This window comes from Spermophilus citellus, assembly GCF_964194105.1.
Source record: "Spermophilus citellus genome assembly, chromosome: 3".
In the NCBI taxonomy this organism is placed as follows: Eukaryota; Metazoa; Chordata; class Mammalia; order Rodentia; family Sciuridae; genus Spermophilus; species Spermophilus citellus.
Window position 1 is genome coordinate 172350605 of NC_138184.1, and position 23733 is coordinate 172374337.

The window sequence follows — 23733 nt, forward strand, 5'->3', positions numbered from 1 at the left end:
ATGATTGGAGAAATATTTTTAAGTTGAAAAGAACTTAATTTGTAATGTGATATAAACCACTCTCTAATCATCTACTTTCTAAATTCAGTTTTTTATATGTGGATTTTTAAATATTCTTTCTGTCTGTATCTCTCTCTCTCTTCCTCCTTCTCTCTCTCTCTATACTATTATGTATGTACTGTTACTAAACTATTTTATGTAGAAATCTGAATAAAATCTAAAAAAAAGTAGAAATAATTCCTATACATATTAACATATATATTCAGGTAGAGAAACAGAGATTCATATATACATATACATAATTATATTTATATACTTTAGTATGGAATGTCTAAAGAAAAGTCCTGAATGAAATTCTAAATCAAAGGATTAGAGGACCTTAAAGAACTTCTGTAAGGGTCTTGGGGATCCTCATGGGGGGCCTCCCACAGTGATGTTATTGGAGCTGGCTTGTGCCAGCTCCAGTTGAACTTTAACATCTCCTAAGTTCACATTAAATGACATCTTATTATGGCTTAAAATTGGCCACAGTGGGACTATTTATGCCACAGAAATCAGTACAACCTTCCACCCACCACCCCAGCCAGGTTTTAAATATTTGCCTGAACATTGCTGTCTTTGGAATGCACTTTAAGAATTACTGGTATAGAAAAAGCAGTATGCAATGAACTACATATATAGACAAAAATTGTGAGAAAAAAATATGGCAGCTTCAAAGAACAGGAATAAACATAAAAATAAAAGGGGATTCTTAAGATGAACCTTGAACAAATGAATAGAAGCATTAAAAAGAGAAATGTCTTGTTGGACTGAGAAAAAAAGTTCAAGTTTTAATGTTCAAAAAGTTTACCATGTTCCAGGAAAAATTAATTAAAAGAACACAATTAAGCTTGGAAAACGTCTTTAATTTCTCACAGAAAAAGAAACTCTTGGAAACATCTTGGTAAAAAAAAAAATAAGTTACAAAGGAGGGCCCTTAATTCTGGTCCTCTGCTTGCCTTCTCTAACAACAACAACAACAAAAAAAAATCATGCTGGCTTTTAGACTTCTCTTTCATCTGAAACATCAAAGTTTATAGAGCAACACCCAAGAGTTTTAAAGATAAAATAAGGGATATGATTGAATAATCATATACCAGGAGAAGTTGTTGTTCATCTTCTAAGATAATAGTCATTTTTCAGAGATCAATGGCCGAAATTCTAACAATCATGCATCTTTCCTAAGTAAAGAGTTTTTAAAATTATATCTCTGGTCATCATAGGATGAATAAAAAATAAGAACTAAAGAATAAGGAATCTGTGGGAGAAGAACAGTTCTAATAAATGGCCTAACTAGTTGGGATTACATAGTAATTGTAATTATGATTATAATATTAAATGTAAAACACTAAAAATCAATATTAAAAGTTAAGTGATTAGCAAAAGTCATGATTAACAGAATGTACAATACCTTTTAAACACCTTTGTTTTAAAAGTAGATATAGAAACACTGAGTACAGTGCAGTAATAGAAAAATAAAAAAAAAAAGATAGTAAAAGAAAGACCTCACACTAAATTTTTACAAGAATATTAATCTTTTAAACTGTCTTCTTTAAAAGGCAAAGAGGAAAAATTTTTTAAATGCAATGTTAACTATGTGCTGCATATAAGAAACAAATCTATAACCCAATAACACAAAAGTTAAAAAATGGGAATATATACAGTTTTTCCACAAAAAGGACAAGTGAAAGGAAACAAAGGTGACTATTTAATAGTAGATTTAAAAGAATTCATGACAAAGAAACAACCAGGAAAAAAATATCACTTCATGTGAATAAAAGCTATAATCTATATTGAAATGTGATACTTATGAACCTTAATAAATAAAATAACATCAAAATAAATTTAGAAATTTGATTGTAATAAGCCACTAATATATCACTATTCTACCATGACATATCAAGAAGGTATATGTCATGCACACATATATACAGAATTTTGTTCTCAAAAAGAAACTATCTTAAACATTCATAGATGATTTGTTGAAATTGATTATAACTAGTCCACCAAGAAATCTCAATAAATTCCAAAAAGTAGAAATAATTCAGTCCATATTTCTTGACTACAGTGCATAATTAAAAACAGAACCTTAATCAAAGAAATGTCAACCACTTAGACCAAAAATTCTCTTCTAAATAATTTTTGGGTCAAAGAGGAAAGCAAATATAGACTAGTTTGTTTAGAAAATGAAAATAATATTTACCAAATCTTGTGGGCTTTGCCCAAAATCTTATTTATAAATAATTTTATATATTTATCTTTATTTTTATATAATTTTGTATATTTATATAGAAATAATTTTATATCCCTGATCATTTTCTTTTAAAAGGAAAGAAATCAATTAAATAAAAAGTTTAAAAAAATACCCACATCTCATATTGAAGTTCAAAAGTGACCATTTGGAAAATATAATCAGAAAGGCTACCATTCTCAATAACAATTTAAAAGACTCTTAAGAATAATTTTCACGCAAAATAAAACCTATGTAAACAAATAAAATTGTATTGAGAGACTTAAGAATTTTGAAAAAATAATAATAAACTATGTTCCTGATAGGAAAACTAAATATTATAAAAATATAAATCAGTTTCTGGTTTATATTTAATTATCTGTTTAATTTATTTTATTTGGTAAACAAAACAGCTGGCTCTCCCAAAATAAATGTATATAAATATATTTAAGTTTATTATAAAATTTTATATCTTACTTATAAGGGTTGAATAACACAATTTACAAATAATAATAAAACACGATTCCATATAGCTAATTGATTCTCACACATACTACTGATTCTTTCACTGACTTTTACCAAACTCTTACAAATGGAGCCAACCCACCAATAGTTGCAATCAAGAAATGAACTTAGCTCCATATGGATTATAGTACATTTATTTACGTTAAGGATTAGACAAAGATGTCTGTCCATACTTCACTCATCCATCAATGACATAAGTAGTGCCTTTGCTGAATCAGTTAATAATTTTAAAGTACTGAAATAAGTATTTCCTCCATTTTTTGTTATTTACAATATTGTTACTACAGACCTGACACACTGTTAAATTTAATCTGCTTTTATTAATTGTTGTTTTCTGTCCCTTTCTCAAATATAAGCAATGGCGAAACAATAAAGCAAGAACTGATTTGTAATATTTGCCATTTTCCATGGTGTGGATTACTCCCAATTAACTAATAATTGCAAGCTATCAACAAGAAGTCACTAAACATGGAGATGGAAAGGACTGTATGACTGCATACCACTCCAAAGGATTTTCATCAGAGACACAATGGACATAAACAACTTCAAGGCCATAATGTAATATGAGATTAAATATTAGAAAAGGATGAGTTTTAAAAATTTATTGCCTGCAAAAGAGTTTTAGGTATACAAGGAAGAACCAGATACCACTTCATAGTCAATGAATGAGGCTGGATTACTGATTAGCTATTTAGTACTTAAAAGTGTAAAACTATTCTTGGCTTATGGACCATTCAAAAGCAGGCCTTGAGCCATATGAACATATATGTTGACCCCTGATTCAAAACATCTGCTTCATTCATCTATTAATAATATAAGTTCTAGATTCATTACATATTTGAGTAAAAAAAAAAACAAGTAAATGTATGTGAAATGCCTAGAAAAGGGAAGACTATGTTTAAAGTACTAGAAGAAAATTCAAAAGGAAGTTTCCATAGACTTGACTAAATAAAACATGGTAATTCAATTAACAGGATAAATGGAAAATATGGTGGCACTTTTTCAGGGGTTTGCTTATTTGTGGAAAATGGTTACAGTCAGAAGATAAAAAAAAAAAAAAATTACCACCCAGAATTTTCTCTAAGCTTTTCCAAATGTCTCATTGCTGTTTTTCAAAGGATCTCAAAACGTTATATGCTCTAAAATAGTTTATTCTTTCACAGTAGTTTAAGAAATGTTTCTCAAAGTCAAATTTGAATGTCTCCCAGGGACTGTATACTCTTCCTATTTTTTCTTTTCATAATACAAATAAAGAATAATGAGTGACATTAGTTTGTAGTAAGTTTGAATACTCTGTCAACTCTTATGTTATTCTGTCTCTTCTCATCCAAAGAAATGCTGGCTGAGGAGAAGCGACATTTCATGCCAGGGATGTCAATAGTTCACAGCAAAAATCAACTTTCAGATTCCCTGGCAATGGTGGAGGTTTGAAGAGGTAGCCAGAGCAACAGGGAACCTGGGACGGGGGTGCTCAAAGTCTAGGGAGGCAGGATGTTAGGTTGTATTATTGAGAGTTCCCAATACCAGACTGGAATTGGGGGCCAATGTTCATTGTTCAGAAAGGGTGACCAAAAAGAGATAGGTGAGGTCAAATTCAAGCTATTGGACACATTGCTATAAAAAGGGACAAAAACACTGGCCAGAACAGAATACCCCTGATCAAACTGCATCTGCCAAGTGAGAAGATTGCTGTCACCAGCTTGGGGACTTGAAAGCAGAAGTCCCTTAGCAGAACAGCAGTGCCACTGCAGTGAGGTGTTGGTAAAGGGAGCACTGCCTTTGGGGAATGCCAAAACAATCTGGGCCCGGGGGAGGATAATACAAACAACACAGACATTACTTTGGCAGGAGTCTCATCGTCTTATTAGTGATACTTGTGTTAGATAGATTAAGATACAGGACCCCATGACAGCCTTCGGAAATGTGTCTCATTGCTTCATCCTGCATAAAAAACAAAGGGAAGAATCTTATGAAAACCCTAACAGGCTTGGCAATTTCTCCCTTATCTATCACTTCTCTTCCTGCCCCAGGAAAAATACTTGCAAGACTTAGTGTCTTCATATTCATTGGTATCAGTTTAAATTAAATTAAATAGAAACTAATGGTTTTGCTTGAAGCTTCATTACTCCCTTCTTTTCCTTTTCTTGAGAAAGTTCCAGTACATCACAAAGATACTTCATTAAAAGGTTAAGCCTTGCAAGTTCTATTCTGTGACAAGAAATTTGAACACAAATGTCAAACGCTCTTGACTTTTCACATGCAAAAAAAGTGATTAAAAACTGACCCATTTAATAATTTAATAAAATTATTCTGAAAGATGATAATAGTAAACACTCTCAGCTGGGCTTCATTAAAAATTAGTCCATATTTACATACATATTTTGTGTGTGTGTGTGTGTGTGTGTGTGTGTAGTAAAGTTTCTGTGGTTGTAATACTGAACATATTAAAATGGCTGGACTGAGTTTCACCAAATTTATAGTAAGTTTGAGATAACCTGAAGGAAAATACAGACTCTGCACAAGGTTGGCATGAAATTGAGTGCCAGAGAAGGTTGGGGAGAATCTCGAAGTTTCAAGCAATCTTCCCCCAGAAGATTGAAATGGTAAGTGAATGGTGTGACTGTAACATGAAAGAGACAGGAAAAAACAGAGATTTCAAGCCCTAAACTGAAATTTATAAAATTAGATGAATGGTAAACAACCATAATGTGTGGCACTATACTTGAATATACACAAAATGTTCAGTGAACCAATCAAAAATCAAAGTGTTTATGCACTTGTTGAAAGACATTGGTTAAAATGCAAACAAGAGAGCTGGGGTTGTGGCTCAGCAGTGGAGCGCTTGCCTAGCACATGTGAGGCCCAGGGTTCTATCCTCAGCATCACATAAAAATAAATAAATAAAATAAAGGTATTATGTCCAACTACAACTAAAAAATAAAATATCAAAAAAAATTTTTTAATGAAAACAACATGGGACAAGAAGAGGTGAGAAAGTTTGCTTATCACCTTTAGAAGGACAGCCACTGAGAGAATGAAAATGTGAGAAATAGGAGGAGGACAGTGTGTGCTTTATGTACCATAGAGGAATCGGACTTTCCTTTGAGCTGAGGAGGTAATCCATTTTCTGCATTTTCCTATCTGGAGGCACTTGGACATCCAAGCAAGTTCAGATCACTCCCATTCCCATTAAAAGAGCTCAAAACTCAGTCACCAAATATTTGAACACATAAATGCAAAAATGTTGTGAGTGCATACATTGCAGAATAGTACACAAAGTACAATACTCAAATCCTTCTGAGTGTAATGTATTTCATAAGACAAGCTTGGAAATCAAAGCTCTGTGCATGAATGTTACCCAACTCCTTAAATGTAAGCCTGTCTCCCAGTCTATGTCTCCAAGGGAAAAAAAAAAACAATAGTAAAATGTAGCTGGACAAAATTATCAACCCTTTATAGACTCCAAAATTGGACAAGACTTTGATGTTAATAAATTCAATGCAGAAGTCATTGTGTTCTAACTTTCCTATTAGAAAGCCAAATTCAAAGAATATGATCTTTTTTAGTCATGTGCAGAACTGAAGCTCCCAGAGGGCAAGAATTAAAAATTGATTTTTTAAAAAATCCCTCTAAAACTTAGCTGGATGTCTTTAACATAGTAGGTGTAATGTATACCCTTAGAGAAAACAAATTCATTGTACAAACAATCTCATTATAACCATAGGCAGACATCTAGAGAATGTCTGCAAAGATTTAAAATCTCCCAACAAAGGTGCCTACGTTCACTTTGCTGGCGGAGGAAAAGTATGGAAAAAAAAGAATTTTTTTCTCTGACATTGTCTGTCATGTCTATCCCTCCATTTCTTGAGGGCACTTTTGAACATGAAGAAGCAGTATCTTTACATTAAATTATAAGCCACTGAAAAAGATACTTAGCTAACTTCATCTAGAGAGATTCTCTGTGGTCTGATAGATAGAAACTAAACAACTAATATAAATGCTTGATTTGTGTATCATGGTAAGAAGTGCAAGAGTTCTGGGGGTTTTAATATTTTTATGTACACATTTTATTTATTCAAATAATGACTTCCTTCCTTTGAAAAAATATTTTGCTGTAAAAATGGGAGGCGAATTTCATGGAAAAAACACTGAAGGAGAATTTCAAAGAGTTCTCAGTTCTAAAAGAGGATATATATAAAACTAAGTTGAATAGAGTAAAAAGTATAAATGCTGAAGTACTGAGACCAAAAATGCAACTCAGGAGAGGGACAAATTTATCCTGTCAAAAACTGAATGGCATTGCATGGGGTGGGAGGTTGGGAGAAAATTAGGAGTGACTGTTAATGTGTGTGGGTTCTTTCAGGGGTGAGGAAAATGCCCTGAAATTGGTTATGGTAACTATTCCACAATTCTGGATATACCAAAAACTAATAAATTGTACATTTGGGGTAAATTTAATACTGTTATCAATATAAATTTATTAATATCTCCATAATGGTTTTTTGTTTTGTTTTGTTTTTTGGTGCTGGAGATTGAACCCAAGATCTTGTGCATGTGAGGCAAGCACTCTACCAACTGAGCTATATCCCCAACCCTCCATGATTTTTTTTTTTTAAGTAAAAGGAAAGACCCAACAGAGAGTACTTTAAAAGATGAGCAAGTATTAGCTAGGTTAGGATGGGGGTGGTAGAGTACTCTTTCAGGCAGATACAAAATGAATTTAAGGACTAAATGAAATAGCATGACATGTTCAGGGAACTTCAGATGATTCAGGAATGAAATTTGAGTAGAAATCTGAAAGGAAGAACTGTAAAGAGGAGGCTGGGGTGGCAGGAAAAGGCCACTTCATGAAGTCTTTTCACCTGTGCCAAGGGACTTGGCTCTCATCCTGAGTTGTGCACAATGAGGAGACTCAGGCTCTTCATTCTCTGCCCTCCTGTCTCCTCAAAGACTTGCTCCATTGGTTGCTTCAGGAGAATTTCCACCAGCTTCTATAAACCTGTTTCCATTCTCCTGCCCCTATTTTCCTTCTATTACCACCTTAATCACTTTTCTAGAAAGAACAGTTTATGATAAATGCCTTACTTTCTCACCTCCTGTCCACTTTGCTATAATTATATTTCTGTTCCAATATTCCACTGAAGCTGCTACAGTAAAAATCACCAGTCACTTTCTAACTCTCAAATCCAGGAGATGACACTGAGTCCTTTCCTTATCTGCTCACTTTGGCCTCTTTTTTCTGATACTCCTCACTCTTGTTCACTTTTTGATACACCTCCATTTTCAACCTTCTTCTCTTATTATTTCTTCTTATTATATTCTGCCTGCACTAAAAGTCAGGGTTCCCCATGGCTCAATTCTAAGTCCTCTTCTCATACCTTCTCTTTAGGTTGATCCTACTCTTATAATGTTACTTAAGATTTATACATAGATGTAGACCAGAGATGGAATCTCAAGTTTTGGCCAATGTTGATCATTACTTACTAGGCCACTCATACAGTAGCATTTATTAAACATCACTGAATATTTACTAGAAATCAAAGTCAGCGCTGTGTGCTTATGACTATCACTAAGAATAAGGCACTTCCCCTACCCCTTGGAGTAGGCAGAAACACTAGGTTAGAACTACTGATTTCAGGAACCCAGAGGATCAGCAGTGAACCCTGCCCTGGGAGCCAGTAATATCTTGGTAGAGGAGGTGATGTGTAAAATTAACTTTAAACCCTGTCAAAGAGAAAAGTGCCACTTGAAGACAAAGGCAAAGGGCATTCCAAGCAAAGAACACAGGGTTAGCAAATGAGAAACTGCAAAGAGCAACTTGGAGCATTTAGCAAGGAAAGCTCAAACAGAGGCTTGGGGTCACACTGACTCTTAATGTGTACATGGGACTGGAGCAAGATAGGTTGAAAACGGAGGCAGAGCAAGAACACATAGGGTCTCCAAGGTATTGTAATGTTAAAGAACTCTGACTTATCCAACAGTATAGATAACAGGAGGGTGCAATTGATGGAAGATGTAAGTGAAGTGGTCAGATCTGCCTTTTAGAAGAGAATTGTGTGCTCATAGCATGGAAGACAAATTGGGAGTAGAGGAAAAGACTGGGGACAGGAATATACATGTTCTTTTCTATATTCTGCACTACTGTTGATATGACTGTTGATAGTCATGAAAACTGCTATGATGAGTGTATCATCTCTCCTGGGGCCCAGTTTTTTTTCTGCTTCATACACATATGCATGAAACAGAGTTTATTTTTATGTAATCATTAAAGAGTTTCCACTTGCCAGAGGTTCCAACATTGGGCATCCATCTACAAGATTAATAATAGCCTTGTACAGAAGTAGTAAAATTTCTTGCCAAAGTTTAATAGAGTGCTTTTTTCCACTTTCAACCCCCAACGCACATACAGCCATGCACTCTGCATATTGGCTCTCCAATTCAACAAGCACAATATAAACAACAGTGAATAAGCTGCTCATACTCACGGTGAGTGTTGAACAGTCAGAGACATTCAACTCTTGCAAGTTTCTACAGTGGCCTAAAATCAAACAAGTTACACATTACTAAACAACATATTACAGACGTTTAAGCTTTTAAATGTTTAAGTAAAAATTTAACATTTTAAATAGAACTTTTGAAGTTTTTCCATCCTACATTCAATGTGATGCATTCATTAGAAAACAAACAGAAACCTTGGAAGTCATGTGTTCTAAGTATATGAGTGTCTTTTCCCAGAAAAACGATTTCTTTTGGCTTCAAATACAAAATATATACACATGTTTATTACTGTTTGAGGCTTACCAAAGGAAGGGAAGAAGAGAAAAATATAACTTAGGGAAAAACACTAAATACTTAAAAAGCTTTTAGTTTAGAACACTTGAAGAAAACATACTTGCTTTTTGTACATGGGTTTTTATTCATTTTTTTTCTTTTAACATTGTGAAAAATTTCAAACACAATAATTGAAATATTTGCATAATGAGGACTTATAACTGTCTAGATTATAATTTATATCTTACTGCATTTTCTTTATTACATACACCCATCCATCTCTCAATCCACTCCTCATTCCATCTTATTCTTGTACACATTTCAAAGGAAGTTGCAGACATCAGCATGCATAATATTATTCAACGTGCATAATAACAAACAAAAAATTGGCTGTGTTTCTTTAGTTTAGGTTTACATACAATTCACAATGAATTTCAGACAGAGAAGTGGAAGGTTAGAAAGACTAAATGCCGGATTAGATTAGCTCTAGGTCCAGAGACCACTGCACAGTTTATGGTTTCTTAGAGAACATAAGATGTGAGTATTCAATTAATCCCACTATTATGGATGATTACAATGCACCAATAAAAAAATAAAACCAATCATATGGGCTGGGGGTGTAGCTCAGAGGTAGAGTGATCCCCAGCATTAGGGAAAAAAGAAGTAAATATAAACAAAACAAAAAGACACGCACACAAATAGCTAGACAGCGAAGTGTTACACAACCTGTGTCTTGAAAGCAGCTTGGGAGGATACACAGACCAGTGAATGGGGAGAATGCTTAAGAAGAGGACGAAAGGCGTTCAAGGTGGAGGAGACCCCATGAAGCAGGAAAACTCCAGGCAAGGGGTGATACTAACATCAAAATGCTACAATGAATAGAAAGCACATCTGTCACTCATAACCACATAGTCCCATGCTACTAACAATGGACATGTTATTAGTTATAAATCCATTTGAACATTTCTTCCTTTACCAAGAGTGGACTTTATCCTAAGTAATAAATGCCAATCAGAAATATTTTCAGAATTGTTTTTTTAATATTTATTTTTTAGTTGTAGTTGGACACAATACCTCTAATTTTACTTATTTGTTTTTATGTGGAGCTGAGGATCAAACCTAAGGCCTCACCCATGCTAGGCAAGCGCTCTACTGCTGAGCCATAACCTCAGCCCCACAGAATTGTTTTAAGAAATAAAAACAATGCTTAAAAATGTTCAGATCATGGAAGTCCACCCCGTAAAACTTAAGAAAAAACTTGATTCCCCAAACAACTTGGTAGTTTATGAGATAAATGTTCTTACAGAATAGTTATGTGAAAGTAATTCATACTTTCAACATATATATATTGAAGAAATACAGTAATGAGCAGAATAGACAAACAGCCTTACTGTTAGGAAGTTTATTTACTAGTTAAGGAAGACAATAAACAAAAGAAATCAAATATTTATAGTGACAGATGCTGATGAGTACAATGGAGAAAAATAAAACAAGAAAGTTGATTTGAGAGTGCCTAAGGAAGGAGGGGAGGTACAAGTCTAAATAGGGCTGAAAGAGAAGGCTTCAGTTAGCAGGTGGCATTTGAATCCAGGAGATCACAAGAACAATGCCATGTACTCTGAGCATTTCTGAAGCCATAGTCAATATGACTGGGGATTGGAAGATAGTAAATGAAAGAAGCACAGCTGTTAGAATCTTACTCTTGTTTGCACATTTCAAGGATATAAGGAGAATCCCTTTAATTTTCTATGAGTTTCACTTTTCATCATGCTGAGTCCTGACATTTGTGCAGGACATTCCCTGGGCTGGGTATTCTAAAGTACCTTACAATGCAGGAGCCCCTTTCATCCTCCCCACCACATTAGGAGGGATCTCTGGTCCCATTTTACAGATGATGAAGATGAGGTAAATAACTAGCCCAGCATCACATAATCAAGCAGTAGAAGAGCCTTGATTCAAACTGAGGGCCCAAACATTTGAACAGTAAAAAAGGCAAGGAAGAGAATGTCGAGCCTTCTATACCACTGATCTGAAAACACCTTTCTAAACCAGGAAGGTGTTTGCTTAAAAAAGACTGCTATTTCAGTCACACACAATATTTGCAATGATTTTTAACTTTTAATGTGTTTTTCTATTCCAATCTAGGAACTCTGAATCCCCCAGCTGGGTCTCATTGTTCCTGAACTGCATTTAGTTAAGATTACCCAAACTTGGATTTCAAAGGAATACTTTCTTTGTTCCATCTGTCACACCAAAGAATTGGGGCCAGCTGGATGTCAGGATGCGCGTGGTTACTATTGTAATATTACTTTGCTTTTGCAAAGCTGCTGAGCTGCGCAAGGGAAGCCCTGGCAGTGTAAGAAGCCGAACAAATCATGGCCGGGCAGGTGGGAGCCGGAGAAGCTCCAACCCAGTAAAGCGCTACGCACCAGGTCTCCCCTGTGATGTGTACACATATCTCCATGAGAAGTATTTAGACTGTCAAGAAAGAAAATTAGTTTATGTGCTACCTACCTGGCCTCAAGATTTGCTGCACATGCTTTTAGCAAGAAACAAGATCCGCATATTGAAAAACAACATGTTTTCCAAATTTAAAAACCTGAAAAGCCTGGACCTGCAACAGAATGAGATCTCCAAAATTGAGAGTGAAGCCTTCTTTGGCTTAAACAAACTTACCACCCTTTTACTACAGCACAACAAGATCAAAGTCTTGAAAGAGGAGGTGTTCATATATATGCCTCTCCTGAGCTACCTGCGACTCTATGACAACCCCTGGCACTGTACTTGTGAGTTAGAAACCCTCATTTCAATGTTGCAGATTCCAAAGAACCGAAATTTGGGAAACTATGCCAAGTGCGCAAGCCCATATGAACTAAAAAATAAAAAATTGCTGCAGCTAAAATCTGAACAGTTGTGTAATGAAGAAGAAAAGGAGCAATTGGACCCAAAACCCCAAGTATCAGGGAGACCCCCAATCATCAGGCCTGAGGCAGACTCAACTCTGTGCTATAATTACGTGTTTCCCATACAAACACTGGACTGCAAAAGGAAAGGTATGTTTCTTCCTTTTTCATTTTCATGGCCTGTTAGAAATGTTCTTTGAGTCTTATAATCCTCCTTACACCCCATCATACCTTCAAATTTTTGTCACTTCCACCAGAATTTTTTCCCAATGACAACAGAATCTATTTAAAGAGTTTCTGGAGTCAAACAAGGTGGTTGGCAATTAGGGGACAGTAGAAGAGGCATGAAGTATCCCCTACTTGTTTCTGAACTGCATTTAGTTAAGATCACCCAAACTTGGATTTCAGAGGAATACTTTCTTTGTTCCATCTGTCACATCAAAGAATTGCAGCAATTTGGATCCTACCTATTTGCTCATCATAAGTTGTGGCTATAAGGAATTCCTCTTATCTTAAATCCAATTTAACTTATGTAGGTAAAACCAATGGGTATGAAAACAGGTGCAAATGCCATCTATGTCTATGTGACTTGACTTACATAAATTAAAGGTGTACATCTGTGAAGGAACAAAGTGTACATGGTGTACATCAACCTCAATAAAAAAACATCTGCAGAACAAGACAGAGGACAGACTTCTGAGAGGACAGCACTCTGAGACAGAAGCCAAGCACTATAGTAATAGTGCTTCTGTATCTCATGCTTAGTCCCAAGGTTTTAATAAATACTTGCTAGTGTCCTACATCTTTAGGGTCCCCATATTATCCAGAAAAGGACCAAAAAGAATATTTAAAGAACTAAATCTAAAGTATTTAATCTAAGACTATGAGACTAAGGAAATCTTTCTGGAATATTACTTACTCTCTGCAAATCACTACCGGGTTTTCCATCCCACACAATCTTATGCTAGTGCTGTGCAGGATTTGCACTTACAGGATAAAGTCCTGAACCAAGAAACAGATGGGAGATTTTACTAATGTTCTTGACAGGTTAGTGAAGATGGATATTATCAAAGCGTGGAGCAGGAACTGCTAATCTACTACATAATAATGAACCATTATAACAATGTTTATATGTGTCATTTCTGGCATGGCCTAATAATTTATGAGTAAAAACAATTACTATTTAAAGTCATATATCACTGGATTAGAGTCATAAAGAGCATTATATCATTTCTTCCATCTATTTTAGGAGGCTTTGCTTTGTTTTGTTTATTTGAGGGCAAGAGAAAGGGAAAGTTAAAAGAGCATTAAGAGGCCCCTCTCAAGAAAAAACAAGTCAGGAATTTGTTAATTGTGACAAATCAGACAACCTGAGCCAGGAGTACATTTGTTTATTTTTAAGCAAAGTTGTGCTTAAGCTTTACCACTCTCTCCCTGGCTCTGAAGGTGACACCTGGATAAGCACATCACAGCCATGAGGCATGGAAAGGTTTGTCTAAAAGATGGCCTGTGATTTGTATGTAATTTGATGCCAGAGAGGAGCAGTTATGGCCTCATAACCTGGAACATGCTATGCTGAGTTCCTCTGAATTTGAGATAAGGGGCTAACTTAAAACCTACTAGGCTGGCGAGGATGTGGGGGAAAGGCACACTCATACATTGCTGGTGGGACTGCAAATTGGTTCAGCCAATATGGAAAGCAGTATGGAGATTCCTTGGAAAACTTGCAATGGAACCACCATTTGACCCAGCTATCTCACTTCTCGGTCTATACCCAAAGGACTTAAAAACAGCATACTACAGGGACACAGCCACATCAATGTTTATAATAGCACAATTCACAATAGCTAAACTATGGAACCAACCTAAATGCCCTTCAGTAGAGGAATGGATTAAAAAAAATGTGGCATATATACACAATGTAATATTACTCAGCAATAAAATCATGGCATTTGCAAATAAATGGATGGAGTTAGAGAAGATAATTCTAAGTGAAGTTAGCCAATCCCAAAAAGACAAATGCGGAATGTTTTCTCTGTTATAAGGTGACTGACTCTTACTGGGGTAGGGAGGGGGAGCATGGGAGGAATAGACAAACTCTAGATAGGGCAGAGTGGTGGGAGGGGAAGAAAGGGGGTAGGGGGTTAGCAATGATGGTGGAATGTGATGGACATCATTATCCAAAGTACATGTATGAAGACATTAAATGGTGTGAACATACTTTATATACAGAGATATGAAAAATTGTGCTCTATATGTGTAATAATAATTGTAATGCATTCCACTGTCATGTATTTAAAAAATAAAATCAATTTATAAAAAAAAAAAACAAAAAAGCTACTATGCTCCAGCAACCCTAATTTTCAGGATGGTAGTAGTGTGCCCAAACATAGGTGAGTAAAACGAGGTTCATGGAAGTCCAGTCAGTTGGTCAAGGCCTCAAAAGTAAGCAGCAAAGCTATATTTGAACCTTGGTCTGATCCCCAAAGAGCGTCCTACTTCACGATGCTGTCTTCCAGAATAATCTGACCATGTTCAAAACAAGTATTGCCTCAACAAGAAGCAACAGAAAATTCCAAAAGACTTGGTAGATGTAGTTTTTCTGTAGCAATATTGGGTAGAATTTTCCCTGTTATGGTTATGGAGAGTAATTACAGCTTCATGCTAAAGAATGTATGTTTACTAGAATTTCCTTTGTGATGCTTAGAATTATACATTTTGAACAAATACAGAGCAACTATCCTAAAGTTGTCCTAGAATACTTTATATGAGGTTCTACAGTTCAGGTTAAGTTAATTTGTCCTTGCTGCACCAGGTATCAAAGAGAAAAGTAGGATTAAGGTCATTAATTTTCTGAGAAAAATACTATCTATACAAAATTTAAGACTTCTACAGCTCTCTGAAGAGATGACATATTTTTCTTTTTTACTATCTTTATATTTTGGGGCCATTCCCTTCAGTTAGCCTATTTCTGCTTTTGTTTTGAGTTTCATTTTTTTCCATAATTTTTTCCTTTTTCTTTTGGAAAAAATACATTATTTTATGATGTTCTTTTATCAACTTATTGTTGTTTACATACAACCTCCCAGACATGTGCCATAAATTCATCCCCCTGCTTCAAAAATATACATTTTATTTAGTGGGATACAATATGAAGTTTTATGACATACAAATTTAAATTATCCAATAGTAGATCATACATTAATGGACAACCCAAGCGCCCCTAAATGTTAGTGACTATGTATGCAATTCAGAGCCTATACTTTCCTTTCCAAAATATACTTTTAACTTTAATTGACAGTAATTATATGTACTTATGGGATACAGTGTGATATTTTTAAAAATATTTTTTAGTTATAGACGGATGCAATATCTTTATTTTGTTTATTCATTTTTATGTGGTGCTGAGGATCAAACCCAGTGCCTCACATGTGTGAGGCAAGTGCTCTGCCACTGAGCCACAACCCCAGCCCCACAGTGTGATATTTTAATACATGCATATGATATAAATGATCAGATCAGGGTAACTGGCACATCCATCACTTCAGATGTTTACCATTTGTGTTGGAAACATTCAAAATCCCCTCTAAGAGCTATTTCAAAATATACAAATAATGTTGCTAACCACAGTTATTCTACTGTGCTACAGGATATTAGAAGTTATTCCTTCTCCTATGTGCCTGTACCTTCTCCTGTACCTTTTAACCATTCTCTCTCCTTCCTCCTCCCACACCCTACCCAGGCAGAGTCTATACTCTTAGATTATAAAATGGAGGATAATTTTGCCTTTTTAGCACTATAGATGGTTCACCATTGTTTATATAAATCTACTGATTCACTTGATCATTTATTCTTCATTTATTTATTATTTATTTATTTTTAGCTCTAATTGGGCATAATATCTTTATTTTATTTATTTATTTTTATGTGATGCTGAGGATCGAACCCAGTGCCTCATACATGCTAGGCAAGTGCTCTACCTCTGAGTCACAACCCCAGCCCCTATTTTTTATTTTTTTACTATAGTGTCAATTCCTGTGTAAAGGCAGAGGGCTTGTCTATTATACTCCTTTTAGTAGTGCCTGGCACAGGGCCATGTACTTTAGATTGGTGAAAATAATTCAGAGGTTTTTCTTTGCTCAAAAAAAGAAATTTAAGAAACCTTTAAAAATAAAAATACATATGTTAGAAATCATAGCTAGAATATAAGCATGACAACCTGAATTTAATCTGATCTAATTTTTCTTATTCCATTCTATAAAATGGGTAACAAATGTTAAATATGAAAAATAAATGCTTAGCAATGTGCATCTCTAGCTCCCTGCCAGAAAGTAGTAATGCTTTTGATAATTATGCTTCACATTTTAGACACTGTATAGAATCTAAGGAGGCCTAAAGCATGCCATCAAGAGAGGAACTAACAGCAATATTAATGAATAACAGCTAGTACCTATATGCTCCATGGCAGTGAGACAGAGGTTTTTTTTGTTTTTGTTTTTTTAATTTTTATTTATATATGATAGCAGAATGCATTACAATTCTTATTACATATATCGAGCACAATTTTTCATATCTCTGGTTGTATATATAGTATATTCACACCAATTTGTGTCTTCATACCTGTACTTTGGATAATAATGATCATCACATTCCACCATCATTAATTATCCCATGTCCCCTCCCTTCCCCTCCAACCCCTCTGCCCTATCTAGAGTTTGTCTATTCTTCCCATGCTCCTGCTCCCTATCCCACTATGAATCAGCCTCCTTATATCAAAGGAGACAGAGGTTTATATACATTGTCATTTACTCCGCACAACCCTAAAAGAAGAATTATTACTTTCATTTTATAAGTGATACATATCTTTAAACCTTCTCTGAAGTATAGAGAAGCTAACTTGCCCTTCAAAGATCACACAGGTTGTCAGTAACACAGTTTTCAAGTCATTGGCCACCAAGTAATGCCATCTCTCCCTTCAAGATTCTGGCTGTTATATGTTATATAAAGAATTATTAATGTTTCCTGTATAATTCCTCCCAGTATTGAAGCCTCCTTTTAAGCTCTGTAGAAAAATACACATAATTGCATATAGAGAATCTGCAATACAGATCCCTCTAGTGGGAGTTGAGCCTTTCCTAACTAACTTAACAATGAGTCAGATGGTATGTGCAGGGTCCCTAATGCCAATTCAACCACAAAGATCACTATTTTTGCCTTAAATATCTGACAGCAAGAAATAAAATAATAGTTTCTTTACTGAGAGTCAGGCACTTTGCCAACAAAACTTAGTCTTTCAAAGGGAATAAAATGTGGGATTAGTTGAAAGGTACATTTATGCCATATTGAGGTAAATGCATTTGCTAAGAACACAGGAAAATCAGAGTTCTTAAAGTGCTTTTAACTTCACATTTACCAAGATAATTTACCATTTTCACTTCAAAGGTCAGGCTAGGGCAAATTGTGTAGGTAAATTGCCTCCAGCTGCCTCTGATGATAAAGACACAATTTTTTCCCCTAAATCAAACTGTTAAGGATTTTTAAGTTTGCAATAAACAGGGTCATTCATCTCCTTAACTCCTACAACCAAGCTTTCAAATTAATTCTGAGGTTGTTGACAACCAAGATAACCTACTAAATGGGGGAAATTACAGGGAGAAAATTTCCCAATTCCCTCCTCAAAGTCAGTAAGGTTTGGTTGGAGGAGAAGCAAGATCTATAAAGAATAATAATCAAGCAAATATGGCATTGTCAGGGCATTTATGAAGACTTTGGGTAGCAATAAACATGAAATCTGGATACCATGTGATGCCTGATCTAGAAATGGGGATATTGAAGAAATTTGATTTCTGGCCTGCGGAAATATTTATTTATACATTCTTTATTGAAGACAAACATACTTAGCATCAAGTTTTACAATTCTTATTCAAGTTCTATAGTAAAGAACTATTTTTACTCATCAATACAAGAAGTAAGATTTTCCCTTTTCTCAAAGAAATACTAGTAAAAGCATTGGGTTTACATTTCCTGGTACTACTTGTGGATCCTATTTTTATCCAGGATTTCTGCTGACAACCCCAAAGTTGGTTTTGTAATTCATATTCCTTTGCCAGCATCCACAGGTCTGCCACTTTGCTCAAGTTGGGTTCCAGAGTGTTCGCGTAAACATTTTTTGCTACCCATTTATTTGTGGCTAACCCACTTTAGCTTGTCCCTCAGAGGGTGTTGTGTCACCCTCTTGTCCAGCCTAGTAGCTGTGGATTTGGCAAGCAAGTTCTGATAAACAGGCTGATTTCTAGAATCTAGAAGGTGCTGACTCTGGTGACCAAGAAGCCCTACAACCCTCAATGGCTTATAGGGCTTCAGTGAGTACTCATCCTGGTTTTCATTCATTTTGAGATGGGAAGCCATTGGATGGATTCTGCCATCTGGTCTGTCAGGATCACATAGACTTAGGACATTATTGGAATAATCCAGATAAGAAGTGATGACTTGGATCAATGTGGTAACGATGGAGGAAGTAAGAAGAAGTGGGGTTCTGGGTATTTTGAAATAAAATTCTGCTCTGCTTTTTCAAGTTTTCTATTACAAGATACTAGCCATCCTCAATAATTATCCCAAATTCTAAGTGTTGCCGCAGTCTGGCTGGGCACAATTCAAGAGCCACTTGTCAAAAGAAACGAACTTTATTTTTAGAACACACACCAAACCACAGAGCTCCTCAGGAAAAACCTTCAGAGCCCAACTCCCACCACCGGCTACCCACAAGCCTCTCAACCTCCCCCCCTCCTCCTGCTCTTGAGGCTGATTGGCTGGGTCGCGTGGGCAGAGCCAAAAAAAGTCCCCCAGTGAGCAGCTCTGTGGTCTGAAAGGGCGGGAAACAGCCCAATGAGCATCACCGCAGAGGAGCCAATCAGTTGGCAGATAGAAGTTTGCTGGCAGCTGGAAGTTTGCTGGCAGCTGGAAGTTTGCTGGGGCCCCTTTCGGCTGTGGCTCTCAACAAAGTGTCAAAAAAATTATTTCTTCTGTCTTTCCTTGACTTCAATTGTCTGTGGTTTTCAAATAATACTAAGATTTGTTAGTAATATTTGAGGGCTATTGGTCACCTTTAATTCCTTGCCATACGGGCCTCCCTGACATGGCAGTTCATTTCATCAAAGCCAATTAAAGAGGGATCTGCTAGCAAGATGGAATTCACATTCTCTTGTAACCCAAGTACAGAAGCAATATCGCACCACGTTGGCTACATTCTCTTGGTTAGAAGCAAGTCACTAGGTTCATCCATACTCAAAGGAAAGGTTTATATGCAGGGGCATGAATATCTGTAGTAGGGATCATTGGCTGCCATCATAGAAGTTACCTGCCACACACCACTTATCTATTTACTTTGGCACTGTCCTAACTCTCCCTCATGAAGATTCCATGGAGGAAGGGAAGGAAGGGGAGCAAAAAACAAGGGGGAAAAAATCAGTAAAATGTATACTATGTCCGATGTTGATAACTACCATTGAGAAAAGGAAAGCAGGAAATGATATTATTCATGGCCAATCCAATAGATGTTTTAAATAACTTTTATTAGAGAACACTTATAATTATTCCATTTTATTACTGGGTATTATAGTAACCTTATGTGCCTACTTTATAAATTAATCTTTATCACAGGTCTATATGTATAGGTAAAAATCAGTATACCTGGAGTTTCATACTATCTATGGTTTTAGACATCCACTGGGGGTCTTGAGATGTATCTCCTGAGGATAATGGGAGACTACTGATTACTGCTGCTTAAGATCATGGATATCATGAGCTTTTCATTTGTTTTTTAGAATGAAGCAAATTGAGCTTATTTGTGAGCAGAGGGAATCTAAAAAGAAGGATAAAATGAAGATACAAATAAAAAAGCAATATTATTAGAAAATTCAGAAGTAGAAAGAGAGTGGGAGGAGACAGGCTTACAGCAGTTTGGTTTGCAGTTGTTTGACTTATAGATTTTATTTGATTCTTTTTTTCAAAAACTTCCCTGGCGACTACTGGTAGCTGGAACTAAGTCCTACCTTCCTCTTTGGCTACCTATATGGCACTGCCTGATGTTTCTCCTCTTGGTTTTCTACCATTGCGTCTAGGGAGTTTCTTTGAACAGCTCAGCAAGGATTGGCAGCCCTTCCTCTAAGTTTGATGCACTTAATTCACTGGGCTTTGACAGAATTTAGCAGACACTAAGACTTGCTCATACCAGTTTTCTTTGGCTCTAGATATCCTTACACTTTATCTTTAAGAGTTAATTCTTCAATCACATGAGTTTAACAGTGAAGAGAGACCTAGAGCAAGGAGCGCTCCAATACTAAATAAAATAACCTAAATACTATTAATTTTTCCAGAGTTGAAGAAAATTCCAACCAACATCCCTCCAGATATTGTTAAACTTGACTTATCATACAATAAAATCAACCAACTTCGACCCAAGGAATTTGAAGATGTTCATGAGCTTAAGAAATTGAACCTCAGCAGTAACACCATTGAATTCATAGACCCTGGTAAGTTGCATTGAATATCAGCCCCTTAAATGGGGCTCTTCTGTGATTTCTCTTTTATAGCAACATTTACAGTAAATACAGTTTTAAAAAACTAAACTAAGCTAAATAATTTAAAAGTATGAATTTTAATCAAGTGTGGCACTTAAATTAGGACTTGTTTGGCACTGAGAGAAATAGCTGCCAAAAGTTGCTTTGTAAAGTATGTGTTACAGTCACCGAATGTGATATTTATTCATTTAGCCCAAATAAATTATTTTGTAGAATAGATTTTTTAAAAATGGAAAGATATGGCAAGTGGTCATTGATACAGTGAACATGTAACAATTTTTAAACAGAAATTCAGATGTGGCATTTTCTTTGCCAACTTGCTTAGAGTAAATTTGAAACTAACTGCTAAATACAACCCTCACAAATTAAGATAAAATATGCTCAAACCAGAGCAAGACATGTTATTTCTCCTCCTAAATAAAGATCAGTTCTCTTTCCAACTTCACATCTCTTCTCTATTTGCTAAGAAAAGCCTCTGGCAAAAAAACTGAACTTAAAACATACAAGATGCAGAAGGAACTGAGAATTACTGAAACAATGGTAAGATGTGCTACATACAGAATACATGTGCCTTTTATGAAGCTACTTAAATTTGAAAGTCCTAACTATAACAAAATTACTAATATTATTAATAGTCAAATATAATGTTATAAACATTTTGAATGCAATTATTTCTCTGACTTTTCTTAATAGTAATCTAGTACTATTAATAAACCTTAGAATTTTAACATGATAGAAGTGAAAATTAAGGATGAATATTCTGGAGCCACAAGGGCATATTTTAGGATTAACATCTTTTAAAAATATTACAAAATTGTAATTTTTAAAATTTCTTAAAGGGACAGCAACGTGCTACACTCATACCTTTGCCTATATAAATATGGAAAATTTGAAAGTATCTTTGAATGGCAAGACCAAATGCAATTTTCACTTCACATTAAATAAGAACACCATAGAAACACTCTTCTCCCACATGAAGCACTAATTTTCCTAGTGTGCAGGTCAATAACCAGTAGCTAATCTCTACAAAGCCAGGAGGCAGAGAGTGAAGGATCTGGAGGTGGAGATGCTTTCTTTGCCCCAGGAGAACCAAAGACCGAAAGGACAAGTATGTCATATCCAAGGTCCCTGGGCAAGTGTCTAATTTCTTTCTGATGCTATCATCTACAGCAATAGCTTACCAACTATTAAAGTGTGGGTGCAAGGACTGAGGATGTGGCTCAGAGGCAGAGGGCTTGGTCAGCATGAACAAGGCCCTGGGTTTGACCTCTTAACTGGAAAAAGAATGAAGAGGTGGGAAAAAAAAAGAAAAGAAAGAAAAAAAGAAAAACAGTATAGATGCAAACAAGTTTTAGATCTTTCTGAAAAAATAAATAAAATGTTAGTTATTATATGGCCCAAGTTAAACATATTAAAAGCAATGAATAATAATGCAATAATGTTATAATTACAGGAAAACTACAGTATATAAAGAACACTGGCGAAAAATGAAAGGAGACAATACAGAGACAGATGATAGCTAGAAAATGGATTTATTTTACTTCCAATCATATTTTTTCTTCATTTATAGAATTCACGAAATTGCAAGGATTTCTTTCCCATCCTTAGGATCCTTTTAATGTTGTTCACCCTATGCATTTTCCTTGCTGACATTTGACCTGATCCCTATTTATCAGCAGTGATACCCAGTTTTTAATAAATTCATTCAGTTCAATCCAAGGAAAGTATTTCCTACACTAATAAATATGTATTGTGCACCTACTGAATGCCAGCCACTTTTAGTGGGGGTATGTCCTTTGGAACAAAAAAAGTATCTCAGCACTTAAATAAGGCAAAATAACCTAAAGGGGTTTTCAGATAAAAGACCTACTATGTTCTAGGATCTTTGAGATGAAACACTGCCAAAGTAGACTTACTTTAATGATTTTGCCTGGCACGTATGCAAATGCAGTGAGAATTTCATGAATAATAATCTTATGAAATGCCAGGAGTTAGTGTGGAAAAGGGAAAGAAGTCACCCTACGAGTCGTTTTACCTCCTTTAAGAAACAGATGAAAACTAGCTTTCCCAAGTGCCTAGATTCATATGGTTTAAGTGACAACTATAGTACTTCCAAAATAAAATTTAAGAATATTTACACATGCTTTTGGGTTGAATCAGTTTAAGGAAAGACAATTTGTGAAATCATTGACATACAGAATTTTAACAAATACAAAAAAAAATGCAATGTCTTCAGCACTATAATCATGAGGACTGAACTTTTGTCTCCCACTCCCACCTAGACCCCCAAGCCATTGCTTTGTATCAAAATATAAAATATATTTTTAGGGGGAATTTCGGTTTTGTCTGAGAACAGATGATATGAAAATAGCTAATGGTATTGGTATGACAGCATATTTTCCAAATTCAAAAATGAGAATACTATGCTCTAACAAGGGCATTTTAAAACAGTAATGAGAAAATGGCTGAAATAGAAATAAAATATCTGAAATCAGGATTAACCTATAAATTCTGAAATTATCTGTTTAGTTCATATCAACTAAAATAGAATTAAGATAGGATATTCTTTGCTCTTGGAGGAAAAAAAAACTTTGTTGTTTTATTTTGTTATGTGTTTGATATTTGTTCTAATTATTCACCCTCTAGCAAAATTAAATACATATGGATCCAAGGCAGACAGCTTCCA

General features: G+C 35.3%; 2 protein-coding genes across 2 annotated transcripts in view; one reads left to right on the forward strand and one right to left on the reverse strand.

Moving 5' to 3' along the window:
- FBXL13 (F-box and leucine rich repeat protein 13) overlaps nucleotides 1–23733 on the reverse strand; it is a gene marked incomplete at its 5' end in the record, with an annotated part of 221317 nt that overhangs the window by 99875 nt on the left and 97709 nt on the right. Inside the window, 2 exons of the mRNA XM_081283294.1 lie at nucleotides 4635–4735; nucleotides 9280–9332. Coding sequence (XP_081139420.1) covers nucleotides 4635–4735; nucleotides 9280–9332 — 154 coding nt within the window. The remainder of the gene's footprint in view (nucleotides 1–4634; nucleotides 4736–9279; nucleotides 9333–23733) is intronic.
- LRRC17 (leucine rich repeat containing 17) overlaps nucleotides 1–23733 on the forward strand; it is a 40405-nt gene that overhangs the window by 12173 nt on the left and 4499 nt on the right. Inside the window, exons 2-3 of the mRNA XM_081286823.1 lie at nucleotides 11711–12618; nucleotides 20844–20999. Of these exons, the coding sequence (XP_081142949.1) occupies nucleotides 11847–12618; nucleotides 20844–20999 (928 nt within the window). The 5' untranslated portion in view covers nucleotides 11711–11846. The remainder of the gene's footprint in view (nucleotides 1–11710; nucleotides 12619–20843; nucleotides 21000–23733) is intronic.